Source organism: Grampus griseus, assembly GCF_964374135.1.
Source record: "Grampus griseus genome assembly, chromosome: 1".
Classification (NCBI taxonomy): domain Eukaryota; kingdom Metazoa; phylum Chordata; class Mammalia; order Artiodactyla; family Delphinidae; genus Grampus; species Grampus griseus.
The window spans coordinates 166,738,609-166,754,850 of record NC_139017.1 but is presented as its reverse complement, the minus strand read 5'-3'; the positions used below and the strand labels follow the sequence as shown (position 1 = coordinate 166,754,850).

Below are 16,242 nucleotides of genomic sequence, written 5' to 3'. Positions count from 1 at the left end.
TGCTGGACGGCACACACACCAGTTGGGAATCCAGTCCTGGGGGGTGTTGGGAGGGCAGAAGAGGGGCTCAGCCAACCAACGAACATAAGGCTGAGAAGGATTTGTCGGGGGCTAGCCCAGGACCGGGGCCTAAGGGGTCCAGGCCAGCCCAGCACTGGTCACCAGAGCTCAGGGTCCCTTGAATCTCCCTGGTCTTCATGAGATCAACCGGTTCTACCAAACTGGTGATTCACGTTGGGGCGGGGGGATGGGGAAAGGGCACAGACCTCAAAGTGAGAAGGGGTCCTGCCCCGGAGGGTCACTCCTGTGAACCTTCAGTCCCCTGAGAGAGGGCCCTCTGGATGGGCTTGGGAGGCTGCCCGTGCCCCCCAGCCTCGGGGTCAGGTCTGAGGGGACTCCTGAAACCAGAGGCTACAGGCCGCCCTGGAACTGCCCCCTCCCCCCGGGGGCCACAGAAGCCCATTGTCTCCGGAGCTCAACCATCCGGCACCGCTTGCCCCTGGCCTTGCCAAGGTGCCAGGGAAGGTGGCCAGGGGCAGCCGGTGAGCAAGTTTCTGAAGCTAGGCCTGGGCCCCCTCTGGGGGCCCTTGGGGAGGGGTGGCGAGAGCAGGGGCGTCGGGGACACAGGCATGACTGCTCCTGGCTCTCCTTTCCCCAGGCACCTTTGACCTCAGCCAGGACTCAAGAGGGAGTGTTGAGGGCACAGGAGACAAGGTGGGGTGGGGGTGGGGGGCGAGCCAAGCGCTGTGATGTCCTGTAATCCTTACAACAGCTCTGACTGAGGCTGCTGTCATCCTCACACCATTTCAGAGATAAGGAAGCAGAGGCTCAGCTAGGTTGCAAGATGGGCCGGGGTCTCGCAGCCGCCCAGCTGCAGAGCTGGCAGGGCCCCCCTGGGGGCAGGAGGAGAGGATCTCAGGCACCAGGCAGGGCAGAGGGGAGCGGGAAGGGGGCTCGGGGGCACCGCACCCTCACCCTGAGCTGGCTGAGCGCCGAGACAACCGGATCCCAGAGCTGCGCCAGGCAGCGGCCTCCTGAGCAAACAACAGGTTGGCAGCCCCGAGAGGAGGTCATGGGACTGGCTCCCACCCGGGGCACAGCACCTGGGAGCCGGGCCTCCCATCTGCCAGCTGCCCGCCAGTGCCTCCCCTGCCCAGGTGGCCCAAGGCCTGCAGCAGCCTAAGCCTGACCCTCCTCCTCCCCGGGGACTGACCCCTCCCTGCACCGGGGGGCAGGAGGGAGGAGTGACGCTGAGGTGACCGAGCCTCCCTGCTCCCTAATAACAACATCCGCTTATCCCGCCTGGCACTTTACAGTTTACACACTTCCTTTGCTCTAGACCCTCCCTACAGCCTCACAAGGAACCGAAGGCAGGTAACGTTCGTCACCTCCATTCTACACAGAAGGAAAGTGAAGCCGGGACAGAGCTGATGACTCGCCCGTGGTATCACACCCGACGCCCAAACCCAGCGGCTCTAGCCCTTGCCCACGTGGGCACAGGACAACTTACCAATGGGCCGGCACAGGCCGCCGCCCTTAGCACCCAGGGAAAGGGTGGCCGGAGCTCGTGCGCAGGGGCCTTCCCAGCACCCATCGGCTGCTCAGTCTTAGCGCCACCCGCGCTCCGCCTCCCTCCTTAACCTTATCGTTCTTTCCCAGCCTTTGCCGCCCAGGGGGTCTCCCTTGCTGAACTCCATGCATTCCTTCGCTCACTCACTCCATCACCCACCCACTCCCCCATGTGCCCTTCATTCCTGTGCTTAGTCACTCATTCAGGACACACGTCCTGACGCCCGCTCTGGGCCAGACAATGGTGCTGGGCGTTGGCATCAGAGCCAGGCCTCACCCACCTCAAAGCAAAGCCCAGTGACACTGCCCGGACTGTTCTCTAGCTGTGCCTGCTGCTCTGTGGCCTCACTGCTCAGATGCTAAACCCTGCAGTGCTGAGGGCTTGTTAAATCTATCCGTCTTCCTCCTAGCCAGTGGGTTTGCTCCCTCATGGGTTCCAGGCCACTGGTGAGCAGAAGCTGAGAATACCGTAGGTGTTGTTCAATAAATTACAAGCTCCTGCCCGGAGAGACAGCATAACATCAGAGGTGTGGGCCCTGGAGCCAGACTGCCTGGGTTTATATCCTAGCTCTGCCACTTAACAGCTGTGGGACTTGGGCAAGTTACTTAATCTCTCTGAGCCTCAGTTTCCTCATCTATAATTTGGGGGTAACAACTGTGTCTGCCTCCAAGGGTTGTCGTGAGGATTAAATGAGTTCATACATGTAAAGTATGTAAATATTAACCATGAGCATTTCCTGGCCTTCCCTTCTCTCTTCCTTTTTTCCTTCCTCTGTAGGCTGCTGAGGACTGAGGCAGGGCTCCTGGGTAAAAGTCGTGAGAAGGTAGACCAGAGTCCAACATGAGAAATAATGTGATGAATAGAGCCATGTAAGGTACTGAGCTCCCCGTCAAGCAAAGGCAGGAAGGGATGAAGGGGGAGATGCCAAAGTATGGGAACAGGGAGAATAATGGGAGCATGGCGGTTCACTAGATGACCTGCCAGGCACCTCCCACATGTGGAATCGATTCCTCTTGACTCCAGGGTCTGTGGTCAAAGGCAGAGGCAGTGGATAAATTCCCATTCTTTCGAGGAGATGGACTTTCCTGGGTCTCCCGTGACACATGGATTGCTGCTACTTCTCTGCCGGTTTGCTTGCCACACCCATTAAGGATGAAAATGTGCACACGCTTTGGCCCAGCAACGCCACTTCTAGGCATTTATCCCCCAGAAATACTTACAAAAAAGCACAAAAATATATGAACAGAGGACATTCACTGCAGCAGGGTTTGCCATAGCTGAAACCTGGAAGCTGGTTAAATACACAAGGCATGTGCCAACCATGGAAGACCATGCAGTGGTGACAAAGGAGGTTTCTAGTCCTGACGGAAAAGGGAATTTGAGGTATACTGTTAAGTGAAAAAAAACAGGCTGCCCCCAAAAAATCTCACTTGTAAAACTTTTAAATTACATGTAAAAGTTCACATGGGTTATCTCTGGGCAACAGGACCACTAGGAACTTCTGCCTTCTACAGGATATATTTCTCTGTATTGTTTGGATTTTTACAACGAGCACTGATTATTTTTGTCATTAGAAAAAAAAAAAAAGAAAGATTAAAACAACTGAGTCCTTTGAGTCAGCTGAGTACCTGACTCCTTTACCTTCCTCAATCATCTTAAGAAAGAGATACTCTTCACTCCGTATTCCAAGGAGAAGCTGACACAGAGGGAGGTTAAACAACATGGCCAAGGTCCCCCAGCAGCAGTGAGAGAGCTGGGCTGTAACCCTCGTCTGGCTGACTCTGAAGCCCACGCTCTTTCTCCTACACAAGGCACTCTGCTCTGAGGGGCAGGGAGGAGAGAAGGCAGGAGAGAAGCAATCCAGGCTGCTGGGCTCGGGGCTATACCCTGGGACCTCAGCTGTCAGGTCCTGGGAGCCAGGCCAGCCACGGTCAGCCTGTGCGGAGACAAGGCTGTCTGCCTCATTTGCAAATGCAAATAAATGAAGCCTCTGCTCCTGGCGTCAGGTCCCGGCCCGAGCTGCCCCAGGCTAGCAGGCTGGCAGGTGCCCAGCCCCACCCCTGGAACCACCCCCCCAAGGCCTCAAGGTCGCCAGGCGGATGGGCATGCACTGGGGCTCTAAATAACTTTCCAAGTTGATCAACGTGTTTCTGGAAGAAACTGGCGTTTTAAGTTCCTTGCCGCCTTCTCAGTGAAAGCCTGGAGAGGAGAGGAACACAGATGCGTGCTCCTGAGTCTGGCTGGACCAATGGACAGATCTAGAAGCCAGATGGACTTGAGTTCAAATCCTGACTTGGCCAAGCTCTAGCTGTGTGGCCTGGGGAGAGTCACTTCACCTCTCTGAGCCTCAGTTTCCTCAGCTGTAAAATGGTGTTGATAATTCCTCCACGCAGGGCTGCTGGGAGAATTCAGTGAGATAACGCGTATGAAAGTACTGCCCAAGCTAGGGGCCACCTTCCATGTGCAGGGGAGGGTTATGATCCTGCACACTGTGGGGGTGGTTGGGAGGGGGCATGTGCACATCTGTGCAAATGTGGAGTGTGCAAAGGGCTGGATCAGAGGGCGCTGCTCCACAAAATCAGCAAGCAGCTGGGGCGAGTGTCTGACACTTCTGCTGGGAGCCGGCACGGGGTTTTCTGCAGTGCTGTCTGCTGGTGCGACAGGGTGTGTGCAACTCCGTGGGTGAGGATGTAGGTGGGAGGCCTGGCAGGAACGTGAAGTGTGGGTGGGAGAAAACACGCTCGTGTCTGGGGCGTGCGTGGGTTTGTAGGCGAGCATGTTTGTGTCTATCACGTCATCCACCTGCCTAAAAGCCCCCCCGTGGCTTCCCGCCACGTGCAGGATGGAGATTCGACTGCCTCACGTGGCCCACGAGGCCCTGAGCGTCTGTCCCACCTCCCAGCCTTTGCACACACCGTACCCTCCACCTGTTCCACCCTCCCCCGTCATCCCCCATCACACCTACATGCTACACTCTTTTTTTTTATAAGCAGATATTCATGTTTAATTTTTATTTATTTATTTATCTTTGGCTGTGTTGGGTCCTCGTTTCTGTGCGAGGGCTTTCTCTAGTTGCGGCAAGCGGGGGCCACTCTTCATCGCGATGCGCGGGCCTCTCACTATCGCGGCTGCGGAGCACAGACTCCAGACGCGCAGGCTCAGTAGTTGTGGCTCACGGGCCTAGTTGCTCCGCGGCATGTGGGATCCTCCCAGACGAGGGCTCAAACCCGTGTCCCCTGCATCGGCAGGCGGACTCTCAACCACTGTGCCACCAGGGAAGCCCCATGCTACACTCTTATACAGTCTTTCTGGAGCCCCCTCCTCAGGCTGGGTCAGGTTGCCCCTACCCTGACCAGCTTTCCCAGAAGCCTGTCCCGGGTTTGCATTTGTCACAGTGTGACTATCAGATCACGGGGCTTCTGCAGTGTGGACCCGACCTGTTTGGGGGCCTGGCACACAGTCGCTGCCCGATTATGATATGCTACACAAGTGAATGTGTATACAGCTGTATGCTCGTGACAAAGCTGCCTGGACAAGAGTCAAGTCTAGGAGTGTGCACAGGAAAAATGTGCGTGTGTATAGGGGGCATCTCAAAGAACCTCTGGCCCGTGGGTGGGCCAGATCTGGGAAACGCCGGAGCACGCTATGACTGGTACTCAGGCCCAGGTTGGCTGCAGAGAGAGAGAAAGCCAGCCAAGGTTCCTTTGCTCCCCTCCCCCAAACCCCTCCTGAAATAGGCCCCGGGTCTCTGCACCAGACCCCAGAATACTTCTGGGCAGGGGGATCAGCCAGGTGGTCGTCAGGCTGGCCTCCTGCCTGTGCCCTGCAGTCGGCCCCACCCCTGCAGTCGGCCCCACCCCTGCGGGCTCAGAGGCTCCGCCTTCTGCCACACGCCCCATCTCACCGGAGGCCCAACCCAAGCCTGGTCTTGCATGCCTGCCCACAGTGCCCACCCCCCTCCCCCAGGCCTGCCTCGTGAGCAGCAGTTCTTCTGAGAGAGGATGGGCCTCCAACACCCCTGCCTACTCAGCCACCTTCCACATGCTGTCAGGAGATGATCTGGAATGTTCCAGATTTGGGGAAGGGAAGGAATCTTGTTCCCGCCCCAAGGCCTTTACACATACTCTGCCCTCTGCTTGGATCACCCTTCCCACGGTCAGTTCCTTCCCATTCAGGCCTTGAGAGGCCCTCCCCGATACCCTTAGCAAAGGGTATCCCCTCCCCAGCCACCCTGTCACTCACTACCCACTACCCATGTGAATTCACCTTATTTGCCCATTAGCTCGTTTTGCATCTGTCTCCTGCATTGGAAGGTGACCTGCATGAGGCCACACACCAGGCACCTCAGGTTCGCCGCTGTATCCCCAATTCTTAGACGACACGTGGCAGGGACTTGATAAGTATTTGTTGAATGAACAAATGGCTAATGAGGGACTTCCCTGGTGGCGCAGTGGTTAAGAATCTGCCTGCCAAGGCAGGGGACAAGGGTTCAAGCCCTGGTCTGGGAAGATCCCACATGCCGCGGAGCAACTAAGCCCATGCACCACAACTACTGAGCCTGCGCTCTAGAGCCTGTGAGCCACAACTACTGAGCCTGCGTGTCACAACTACTGAAGCCTGCGTGCCTAGAGCCCGTGCTCTGCAACAAGAGAAGCCACCGCAACGAGAAGCCTGCGCACCACAACGAAGAGTAGCCCCCGCTCGCCGCAACTAGAGAAAGCCTGCGGGCAGCAACAAAGACCCAATGTAGCCAAAAATAAATAAATAAAATAAACAAATTTATTTTAAAAAAAACAACAAGCAAATGGCTAACGAATCCTTGAAAAGATCCTGTGAGGTGAATATTGTCCCTGTTTATAGGTGTGGAAACTGAGGTTCAGAGAGGTTAAGTCTCTAGTCCAGGGTCACACAGCAATCAGTCAGACCAGGTCAAGATTAGGGACTATCAGACTCCACTAGAACCCCAGCACGACAGTGTTTTGTAGCTAACCTTCCCATTTTATAGATAGGAAAATGAGCCTCAGAGAGTGAGAGTGCTGTTTCTGCAGGTTACCGGGGCTTCCCATGGTCTGAAAGAGCTGCACTGTTAGGCTGCGCTGGCCCTTTAAAAGCACCTCCTCACTCCTCTCACCCTGAGGTGGTGACAACTAATAACCCTGCTGCACAAAGGAAGAAACCATGGCTCAGCCAGGGAGGTACTGCCCAAGGTCACCCAGCCAGGACTCAGTGCAGACCTGGCTGGCTGCAAAGCCAGCATTCTCAGGGCCAGTGTCAAGGTCAGTGCCCATGGCTGGGAGCATGCTCAAGTGTGGGCAGGTCTTGCCTCCCGGCAGGCAGTGAACTTCCAGAGGGCAGAGTCCACACACTGAGCGATTCTGCCCCCACTGCAAGGACCAGCTTGTAAGGATGACACGGCAGGGACCACGATCGCTGGCATCACTTTGGTTTGGACCTTGGCATACATTTCTCACTTAATCCCCACAACAATCTTCAGGGTAGGTGCTTTTATGGTCTTCAATTTATAAGACCCAGAGAAGTTATCCTCCATTGTACACAGCCCCAGACTGACAGCACAGAGCAGGGCAGCCCTTACAGTGGGGAGTGCCCATCTTACAGTGGGTGACAGGCAGCCCCGGCAGGCCTCTGCCCCATCGTGGCTTGGGGGTTCAGACCCTCTAGGGCACCCACAGGAAGTCCCAGTGGGGCTAACAGGGACATGAGCTGGTGGCTGCCTCTCCCACTGTCCGTTGCCAGGTCCAGTTCCGTCCTGTGCCCAGCAAGTGCCACCAAATGCTTTTCTCCTCCACGTTGCTGACCTGCCACCTCCTCTTCTTGGAACACTCTCTTGGCACTGGCCCTCTCTCCCACACCACACACGCACAGACACTCTGCCACTTGGCCCATTTCAACTTGTTTTGTGAGTTTCAGCTTCTGGGTCATCTCCTCCAGGAAGCCTCCCCTGATTCCCAGGTAGGGGAGAGGAGTCCTTCTCTGAGCTCTCAGAGCTCCCCACATCTGCCCCATCAACACGTATCACCACCCCCCCCTTAGAACGCTCTCTTTCCTTATTCTCCCCCCTACCCTTGAACTCCACGAGGGGAGTGGCCTTGTCTGTCATCTCCATTGCCATGTCCCCAGTGTCCAGCATGGGGTTTGGTTGGCCCTTGGAGGGCATTCCCACATTAAATATTTGTTGAATTAATTTGCTAAATGAAGGAATGACTGTCTTGGGAGAGACCCTGAGCAGAGGAAAGTCTTTATGGGATTTAGGGATATCAGAAAGGTCCCCTCCTTAATCACTTCTCAAATAAGCCACCTCCACAGGGCCTAAAATTCTAGCACTAAAATTTTAATGAGTCTCTCTTTGGTTTAATGTGTCTTTTCTCTCAAAATGCAAATGCTCAGGGAGAGGGAAAACATCCACTGAGTGCACACAATGAACTTATTTCATTCTTAGCCCCCCGTGGGGTACGGAGCCTGGTTCTTATTGTCATGAGCAATCTGAGGTTCAGAGAGGCAAAAGTAGCTTGGGCAAGGCCACACAGCAAGTAAGAAAAGTTGAAGTTGGTATCTGGACTCAGATCTGCCTGAAAACAGAACCCCCATCTTTCTTTGCACCTCCCAAACAAAGGGACCTAAGCCTGAGCGCTGCTGGGATGTAGAGGCAAGCAGGGCCAACCAGACTGGGAAACTTAGAGCTGCAAGTGCCCTCCAGGACCATCTCTGCCTCCCTTTTTTTTGACCACACCTCTTAGCAAGCAGGATCTTAGTTCCCTGACTAGGGATCGAACCCATGCTCCCTGAAGTGGAAGCGCGGAGTCTTAACCACTGGACTGCCAAGGAAGTCCCCCATCTCTGCCTCTTGATTGTGCTGAAGGTGGGCATGGGGAAACTGCCCAAAGACGGGGATTCACTTCCCAAGGTCACACAGAAACATAGCGGCAGACCCAGGACCAAAACCCATCTGAAGGAGACTTTCTCTTATCTCCTTAAGTTAGGGAGGCCTCTTTCCTGGAAGAGGGGGCCTCTCTGGTCTGGAGTCTCTCCTAGGCGTCCTCCCTGCCCAAGAAGTGGCCTTCCCCAGGAGTGGGCATTGTCTGGCCCTAGGAAGGCAGAGAGGGACAACTAAGGGGGCTTCGAGGCCTGCACAAACTGAGCTAAATAGAGGATGTAAAGGAGGGTGGGCTAGGATGAGTGACTGTTTAGACAAGAAAGAGTGGACCTGGGGATACAAAATCCCCATGCTTGTCTCACTGAAGGGCCACTGTCAGGGATGGGACACCCAGAAGGTGCATCTAGCTCAGGCAGCTGGTTTGAAGTAAGGAAGAATTTTGAAATCCATCTGAGTTGCTCAGGAATGGAATGGGATACTTCAAGGGTAGTGAGCCCCCCATCACTAGGAGTGAGCGACAAAGGCTAGTCAAGGAGCTGCCAAGAGGTCATGATGGTCTCAGCCAGGGACGATGAGCTCCAGGAGGGCTACAAAGCCACTGAAAAAAAGGTACGATCTCCTCAGGGGCCCCCCACAGTCTTCTTCCAATATTCAAAGGGTTGTGAACCAAGGGAGGGTTCCTTGTTTAGTGGGAGGCCATAGGAGGGTGCCTCAAACATTTCTTCCATCTCCAAAGATTCTAGGAGGCCCAAATTCTCTGATTCTAAGATTTCACAAAGCCAAGAGTCTGAGACTCTGTGGTTCTGCATGTCAGTCACTGATGTTGTAGCCAGACTCCTACTCTGCCTGCGAGACTCTCAGTCTGGCCCCTCCCCCTTTCTAAATCCACCCCTGGCTTCACTCTCCCACATCTCTTCAGCCACACCAGCCTCCTTCCTGTTCTGAGGACACACCAAACTCACTCCTGCCTCAGGGCCTTTGCATCTGCTGCTTTCTCAAGTGGCTCTTCTCATTCTCCAGATTTTGGTTCAAATGCCACCTCCTCGGAAAAGCCTTCCATGACTCCATCCATCAGCCCACAGCTTCATAGTACAGGGTGATGCACAAGCTGGAGCCCAGCTGCTTGTGTTCAAATCTCAGCCTGGCCAAGAGACCTTGAATAAGTTACTTGGCTTCTCTATGCCTCAGTTTCCTCAGCCCTAAACCAGGAGTAATGACAGTACCTGCCTCATGGGGTTGTGAGGATTAAATTCATCAATATATGGAAAGGGCTTTGGAACACGGCATGCTGGCTAAGCTCCAAGTAAGGATCAGCTCTTGTTAGCATGTACTCTTGCTTTAAAATTCAGCACAACCATCAGAGTTTGTCTTTTGGTATTTTGGGGGGGGGTCTATTTATAGACTGTCTCCCCTACTCCCTGTTTGACACATGAGGAAACTGAGGTTCAAAGAGGTGAAGAACTGACCAAATGAATCTCTCTGAAGATAGGGACTGCGCCTGTCTCATTTTCCGCTGAACCTGCAGTCCCTAGAACTGTGTCTGGCTTACAGTAGGTGTTCGGTAGTTCCTTATAGCTGAATGAATGATGAATAAATGACCATGACTACCGTCACTCCGAGGTGCTGTGCAGCCAGGAGCCTGTGCACCTAAGACTCTATAGCAGCCTGCCTCTGCCCACCCTAGTCCCAAATGACTCTCAGCTCAATCAAGGTCCCAGCCTCTCTCAGAAGTAGCTGCTGAGACAGGCAGACTAATGAGCTGGGCACCAGCATCCACGCTCCTGTCCCCCGTGGAACCCCCTCACCCAGGCTGGGCTGGGGGAATGAGGCAGGAGCTGCCCTGGCGTTCGCCCTGAGGGATCCCTGCTCAGAGGTGTGGTGGCAGGTGTGGGCTCAAGAAGTGGTAGCTAGCTCCCCTGTCCTGTGCTCTGCCAGCTGCCTACCGGGGTCCTGCCCACCAGATGCATAATAGAAAAGGAGGCCCAGCAGGCTGTGCCCGCCTGGCATTTCAGAACCACTAATGAGGCCAGCCTCATGCTTCCTGCAGCAGCACACAGGCTCCCTCCGCCGCCCAGGGCCTCCGGCTCAGTGATTACAGAAAGGAACCACCTGAGGACAGGGGCTGCCCACCCAAGACCCCCAGTCGGCACAGGCAGCCTCCAGGAGAGCTGGAGCTAAAGGTACAGGCTCAGGCTGACCCTGCTGCCAGTCTTGTTCACCACTCACAGACTGTGTTCCCCTGGGCCAGCCAGGTCCCCTCTCTGAGCCTCAGTTTCCTCATCTGTAAAATGGGAGACAGATAGTAATAGTCTCTACTTTGTAAAGCTGGTATGAGGATGGAATGAAATAATTTAAATGAAGTTCTCAGCCCAGGGCCTGAGACCTGGGAAATGTTTCATATATGGGAGCAACTGGTACCATTACTATCACGGGGAAAAATCTCAGTGACCAGAGAGGTCCTCCCGGTGGGACACAGGGGGCTGGGCAGTGCCCTCTGCTTTGGAGGTGTTCCAGGATTATCTCACTCTCCTCGTCCTCCTCTCTCACCGCGTAACCAGGATTTTTCTCATTCCTGTGGCTTCCTTGTCTCTGGCCAAGGACCCTTCCCTGGCAGGAGGAAAAGCTGGATTCAAATCCAGCCTTCGCCAGCTGTGCAACTTTGGGCCAGAGTCTTCAATGTTCTCAGTCTTGGTTTTGGCCTCTATAAAGGGGACACTAAGGCCAACTTTCAGGACTGTCATCATGACTTAATGAGGCCACCACAGTAAAATGCCCAGCAGGCACTGGCACTGAGTCCTTGCCAGGTCCTGCTCCTCCTCCGAGGGGCCCAGCTTTAAGGTCAAAGCTGAACCTCCTCTTCCCAGGGTATTTCCAGAACCCACCTTCCCTGCACAACTCCACCTAGCCATTCCCCCATTCTGACACTGTTCCACCTCCCTCCTCCCCCCACCATTTGAATCCACCGTAATGTCCATTAGGGCTGTGGAACCAGAGTCACCCACTATCCCACTGGCTCCTAATCCCCCTACTGGGCCTCATTCCTTGGCATTTGCACACTTGTTCTGTGTTCTTTCACTGTAGGTAATCTGCTGATGAGAGGCAGGGGGTAGGGGAATCCAGCCATGATCACGTCTGGTCTCTACCAGGCCTCACTGCTCCCTTGATCCAAGCCCCTACCTCTTAATCCTTTTTAAAAATACACGGTGAGGGCTTTCCAGGTGGCGCAGTGGTTGAGAGTCCGCCTGCCGATGCAGGGGACGCGGGTTCGTGCCCTGGTCTGGCAAGATCCCACATGCCGCGGAGCGGCTGGGCCCGTGAGCCATGGCTGCTGAGCCTGCGCATCCGGAGCCTGTGCTCCGCAACGCGAGAGGCCACAACAGTGAGAGGCCCGCGTACCGCAAAAAAAAAAAAATACGTGGTGAAAACCACACCCCCTCTCAGTCTACCTGACAAGGTTTCACCTCTTCCACCCTCTGGACACATTCAATTCAATCCCACAAACATTCATTAAGCATTTACTGGGTTTGGGCAGCTGGGCAAGACTGTGTGGAGGATGGAGAGATGAGAAGAGTACAGCCCAGCTCTTATGGGACTCATGCTGGAAAGTGGGCCTAAGTCAAAAGTAACTCAAGCAACCTCTGCTTTCAAGGACCTCAGACCCTGCCTCACACCACACTCTTGTGTGGATTCGTTCAACTCAACTGAGGTCAACTCGCTGAAAGATCCAATTCATTAAATACCATTGAGCACCAAATGGGGCTCAGAGAGGGGAAGTGACCTGCCCAAGGTCACACCACTAGTGTGTGACAGAGGCAGATTCAAATCAATGTCTGTCAGACTCCAAAGGCCATGGCCTTTCCACTGCACTAGGAGTAAGCTCTACTGTGTGCTCTACAAGCATGGTAAGCAGCAGAAACGGCATTCAAGGAGAAAAAGAGGAGGTGTGGGGATCAGGAAAGCAAACACTCAACAAATGGTGATAAAGATGGGCTGCAGGTGTGGCGAGGGCTTGTGGAAATGGGAGGGGAGGGCAGGTCGAGAGGAGGGGACAATGTGAGCCAAAGCCTGGAGGTGGTGCTCATGGGGACCATATCCCCATTGATCGGAAATGCAGAGCATGGGAGAAATGAGTGCCAGCCTGGAAGGTGAGGTGGAGACAGGCCTTGAATGCCAGAAGATCATAACCGATAGTCAAAGTGACCACCCACTTACAGGGCACTACCTAGAGGCCAGGCACAGGCTGGGGGCTAAGCAATTGGCTTGGGGATGAGGGAAGAGAGGGCCTAGGGGCTAGCACCAAGGACAGCAGCTCCAGCAAGGAGGGCGTGGGGCAAGGCATTGTGGGTGATGGGCAAGTCCTGGTCATCCCAGAACCTTATTTTGTAAATGTGTCAACTGAGGCCCAGAGAGGGGAAGGGACTTGCCCAAAGTCGCACAGTGGTTAGTTACTATTAGTCCTAGACCCTCGTCTCTTTGACTCTTCATTCAAGGCTCCCTAGAGTGGGCTTTCTGAGTCACTCCTCCATCCTTCTGAGTCCTCCTCCATCTTCAAGTCTTCCCTCAGGTGCATCTGTCAGATCTGCCCTGTGGCCTGGAGGCCCTGGGACGGAGTGAGTGAGACTCTGGGCTCTGCACAGAGCCTGGAAGATCAAGATTCAAATCCCAGCTCTGCCACTGACTAGCTGTGTGAACCCGGGCAAGTCACTTACCCCTTCCATGCACCATTCTTCTCATCTGTAGTTAAGGCTAGTAGTCCCTGACTCAGCGATGTGGGAAAGATTACGTGAGATGATGCAATTCAAGCACCTAACAGTACCCAGTGCACAGCAGGTTCTTGACAAATGGCAGTTGTTGGGATACTATTATTGAACTCCTTGACAGAAAAGGCACTTTTCTCGCCTCCATCTGTATCTCTCCTCGCCCTACCCCTGCGCTGGGCTTGGCATATGGCCTTGCACATGGTAGAGACTCAAACTGGCTTTGCACGTAGCAGAGGCACAGCAGCAGGAGACAAAACCCAGAGAGGGAGAGTAACTGGCTCCAGGTGGCACAGAGAGCATCAGAGGAAAATAAAAGGGCAGGCCCTGGAGCTCAGCCTGGGCACCCCGTTTGCCTCCCGCCGCAGGTGTGGCTTCCTAGGGAGCTCTTGGCAGCAGGTAAGGCAATGGTGCCAGATAGGAGTCATCCAGCAGCTGGGGGGCACTGCAGGGCCTGGGGACCCCAGGAAGCCCTCAGCAGGGGCAGAAAGCAGAAGCCAGAGCAGTTGGGGGCTTTCCTGCTGGAGTTAAAGTGGCAGCAGGAGCAGCCAGCCGGACCCAAGTGATGCCGGTGCCAGGGAAGCCGGGAGGCACCCGCCTGCTGGGGCATCGGGCTGGGGGGTGTGAATCCCGAGGTGAGGCTGCACCTCCACCCACTGCTCACAGTGTTGGGGAAGCTGCAGACACGTCCTCCTCCAGAGAGAGGCAGCCTCAGACACAGGAAATGGGCTGGAGGAGGGCGTCCTGAAGGCTATGTATGGAGTGGAAGTAGAGGGTTTGGGGGTCAGTGGCCAGGAGACACCATGAGATGGGAGAGGATAGAGGAAAGGAAGGAAACCCTTTCACTGGTGGCCCACACTCTGCCAGGCCCTGTTTTGCTTTTTTTTTTGGGTACAGCTTTCGCTCTGCTAAATAGGCATTTTAGTCCCCATTTCACAGATTAGAGCACTGAAGTTCACAGAGGTGAGTGAATTGCTGAAGGTCACACAGGCAATGGCAGAGCTGAGATTTAACCTGATTTGCCTGACTCCAAGGCAGAGCTCTAGAAAGAACTGTGGTGATGGGACAGAGCTGGTAAGAGGGTCTGCCCACTCCAAGGCCTGCAGAGGATGGGTGGAGGGTTGGTGGGGTCTGGCCTGGCATTACAGGGGGCAGTAATGGTTTGGGAGTGTCTCTAAAGTTCGGCCAAGCAGCCCAGCCCCTCCCGAGAGCCCCTCAGTACTCACCACGCACTCCGGTGAGGGGTGAAGGACTTGTCCACCCTGAAACACAGCAAGAGGGACAGCAGGTGAGGGGGGCAGACCCTCTTACCAGGCCTCGCCCAGCACATCAGGCCAATCCTAACTCACCACCGCCCTTGCAGAGGGGCCTAGAGGAGGTATTGTTTCTAAGGTGCCTGACGCACTGTCACCATCCCCCATAGGCTGCAGGGGCCCTAATGTCAGTTTAGGGACATGTGAAGTTGTGGGGTGAAGAAGAAAGGAAAAGAGACAGGATTGGGGACGGGGGAGCAGGGGCCCAGGACCAGGCTATGGGGTGGCAGCAGGGGTGGGGTTCAGCATGGGATGTCCTGGAACAGGTGGGGTGGGACAGTGACTACAGCAGTTTGGGATCAGAGCAAGGATGTAGGGGTGTGGCTGGACCAACTTAGAGTGTTTCCAGACGGGACTGAAGGGTGTGGGTATTTGTAAAGGTGGGCAGGAGGAACATCCCCCTCTACTTCCCCAGTGGCCTGCCTCGATCCCGGAGCTGGAGCTCACTCACATCCACCCAGGGGACAAACGCCTGGGAATCTGGGCGCAGGAGACCCATGGGGGGCTTCCTCTCCTTACCCACCCCCAACCCAGAGCAGAACCAGAGGAAGACCTCAAGCCCACAGAGCTCAGGGGCCACCCGCTGGCCTCGTCTCCCCCACTCTCTCCAGGTCCAGCATTAGAGAGGGTGTATAGGCAGTGCCCCCTCCCAGAGGCTCCCCCCATTGCCCTCTGAGGGCACCTTGAGATAGGGGAGGGCTCCAGCATCCAGCCCAGCTGGGGGCCGAGGGGCTCAGCAGCTGTTGGGACAACAAACAACTCCTGCCTCCTGGTCAGAGGTCAGAGGAGAACCGGAAAGGGGCCCCAAACCGGACTCCGCCAGCTAAGGAGACATCTTCTGGGGAGGCAGGGCTGGGGTCTCCCAGGGATCAGCTAATACGGACTCTGCAGATGGGGAAAGTGAGGCCAGAGAGGCCAGGACTCGCCCAAGGTCACACAACAGAATGCAGCCCCACTGCCCGGCTGCCTCTCGGTGTCAGCTGACCGGGAGGCTCAGGGCTCAACCCAGGACCATCACCTGATGGCTAGCAGGGCCCCAGGCAGGGATGGCAGCCCTCTTGTCTCCCACCCCACCCAGCCCCTCTGCGGGGTCCCCTTGGAGGTTGGGTGTCCAGAGAGGGGAGTACCTTGTACACAATCCCCTCAGATCAAAGAGCACATATTCTGCAGTGTTACAGTGTGAGCCCCAAATGCTCTGCACCCAAAAGGTGGGTCCCGTGTGTCCCTCTGACCACAGGGAGGCAGGGCCTGGTGAAGGTTATGCAACTGCTTGGCCAGCCAGGGAAGGGGTTCTGGCCAGTCTGTCTACCCAGTCTTCCTTCCAATTTACCAAACCTCTGCTGAAGGCAAGGATCCTCCCAGCCCACCTCTGCACTCCTCTGGGGTGGGCATTTGGGGTCAGGAGGAACAGTGACCCCAAGATGGACCAGACACCACTCTGACTCCCCCCGCCTCCACAGGTCTCCAGGTCCAGGCAGCCAGCAGCCCTGGGAGGAGGGGGTTCCTGAGAGCCAGGCAGCCTGAGATAGGGGCAGCGAGGTACCCAGGGGTGGAGGTGGGCGGGGGCCTCCTAATGGCTTCTAGGTTCCCTTCCTCCAAAGCCTCACTGCTGGGGCCCAGCAGCTTCAGAGCCCAAGTCAGGGCCCCTGCAGGGCCTCCCCTTGACCTGCCTTTTCCCACCCCCACGACCTATACGTGCACCCAGGAGTG

General features: G+C 55.6%; 1 protein-coding gene across 1 annotated transcript in view; it reads right to left on the bottom strand.

Moving 5' to 3' along the window:
• The window catches only part of RAP1GAP (RAP1 GTPase activating protein), a gene marked incomplete at its 5' end in the record, with an annotated part of 50,281 nt that overhangs the window by 33,667 nt on the left and 372 nt on the right, over positions 1-16,242 (bottom strand). The window contains one exon of the mRNA XM_082661793.1: positions 14,446-14,481. Within this exon, the coding sequence (XP_082517919.1) occupies positions 14,446-14,481 (36 nt within the window). The remainder of the gene's footprint in view (positions 1-14,445; positions 14,482-16,242) is intronic.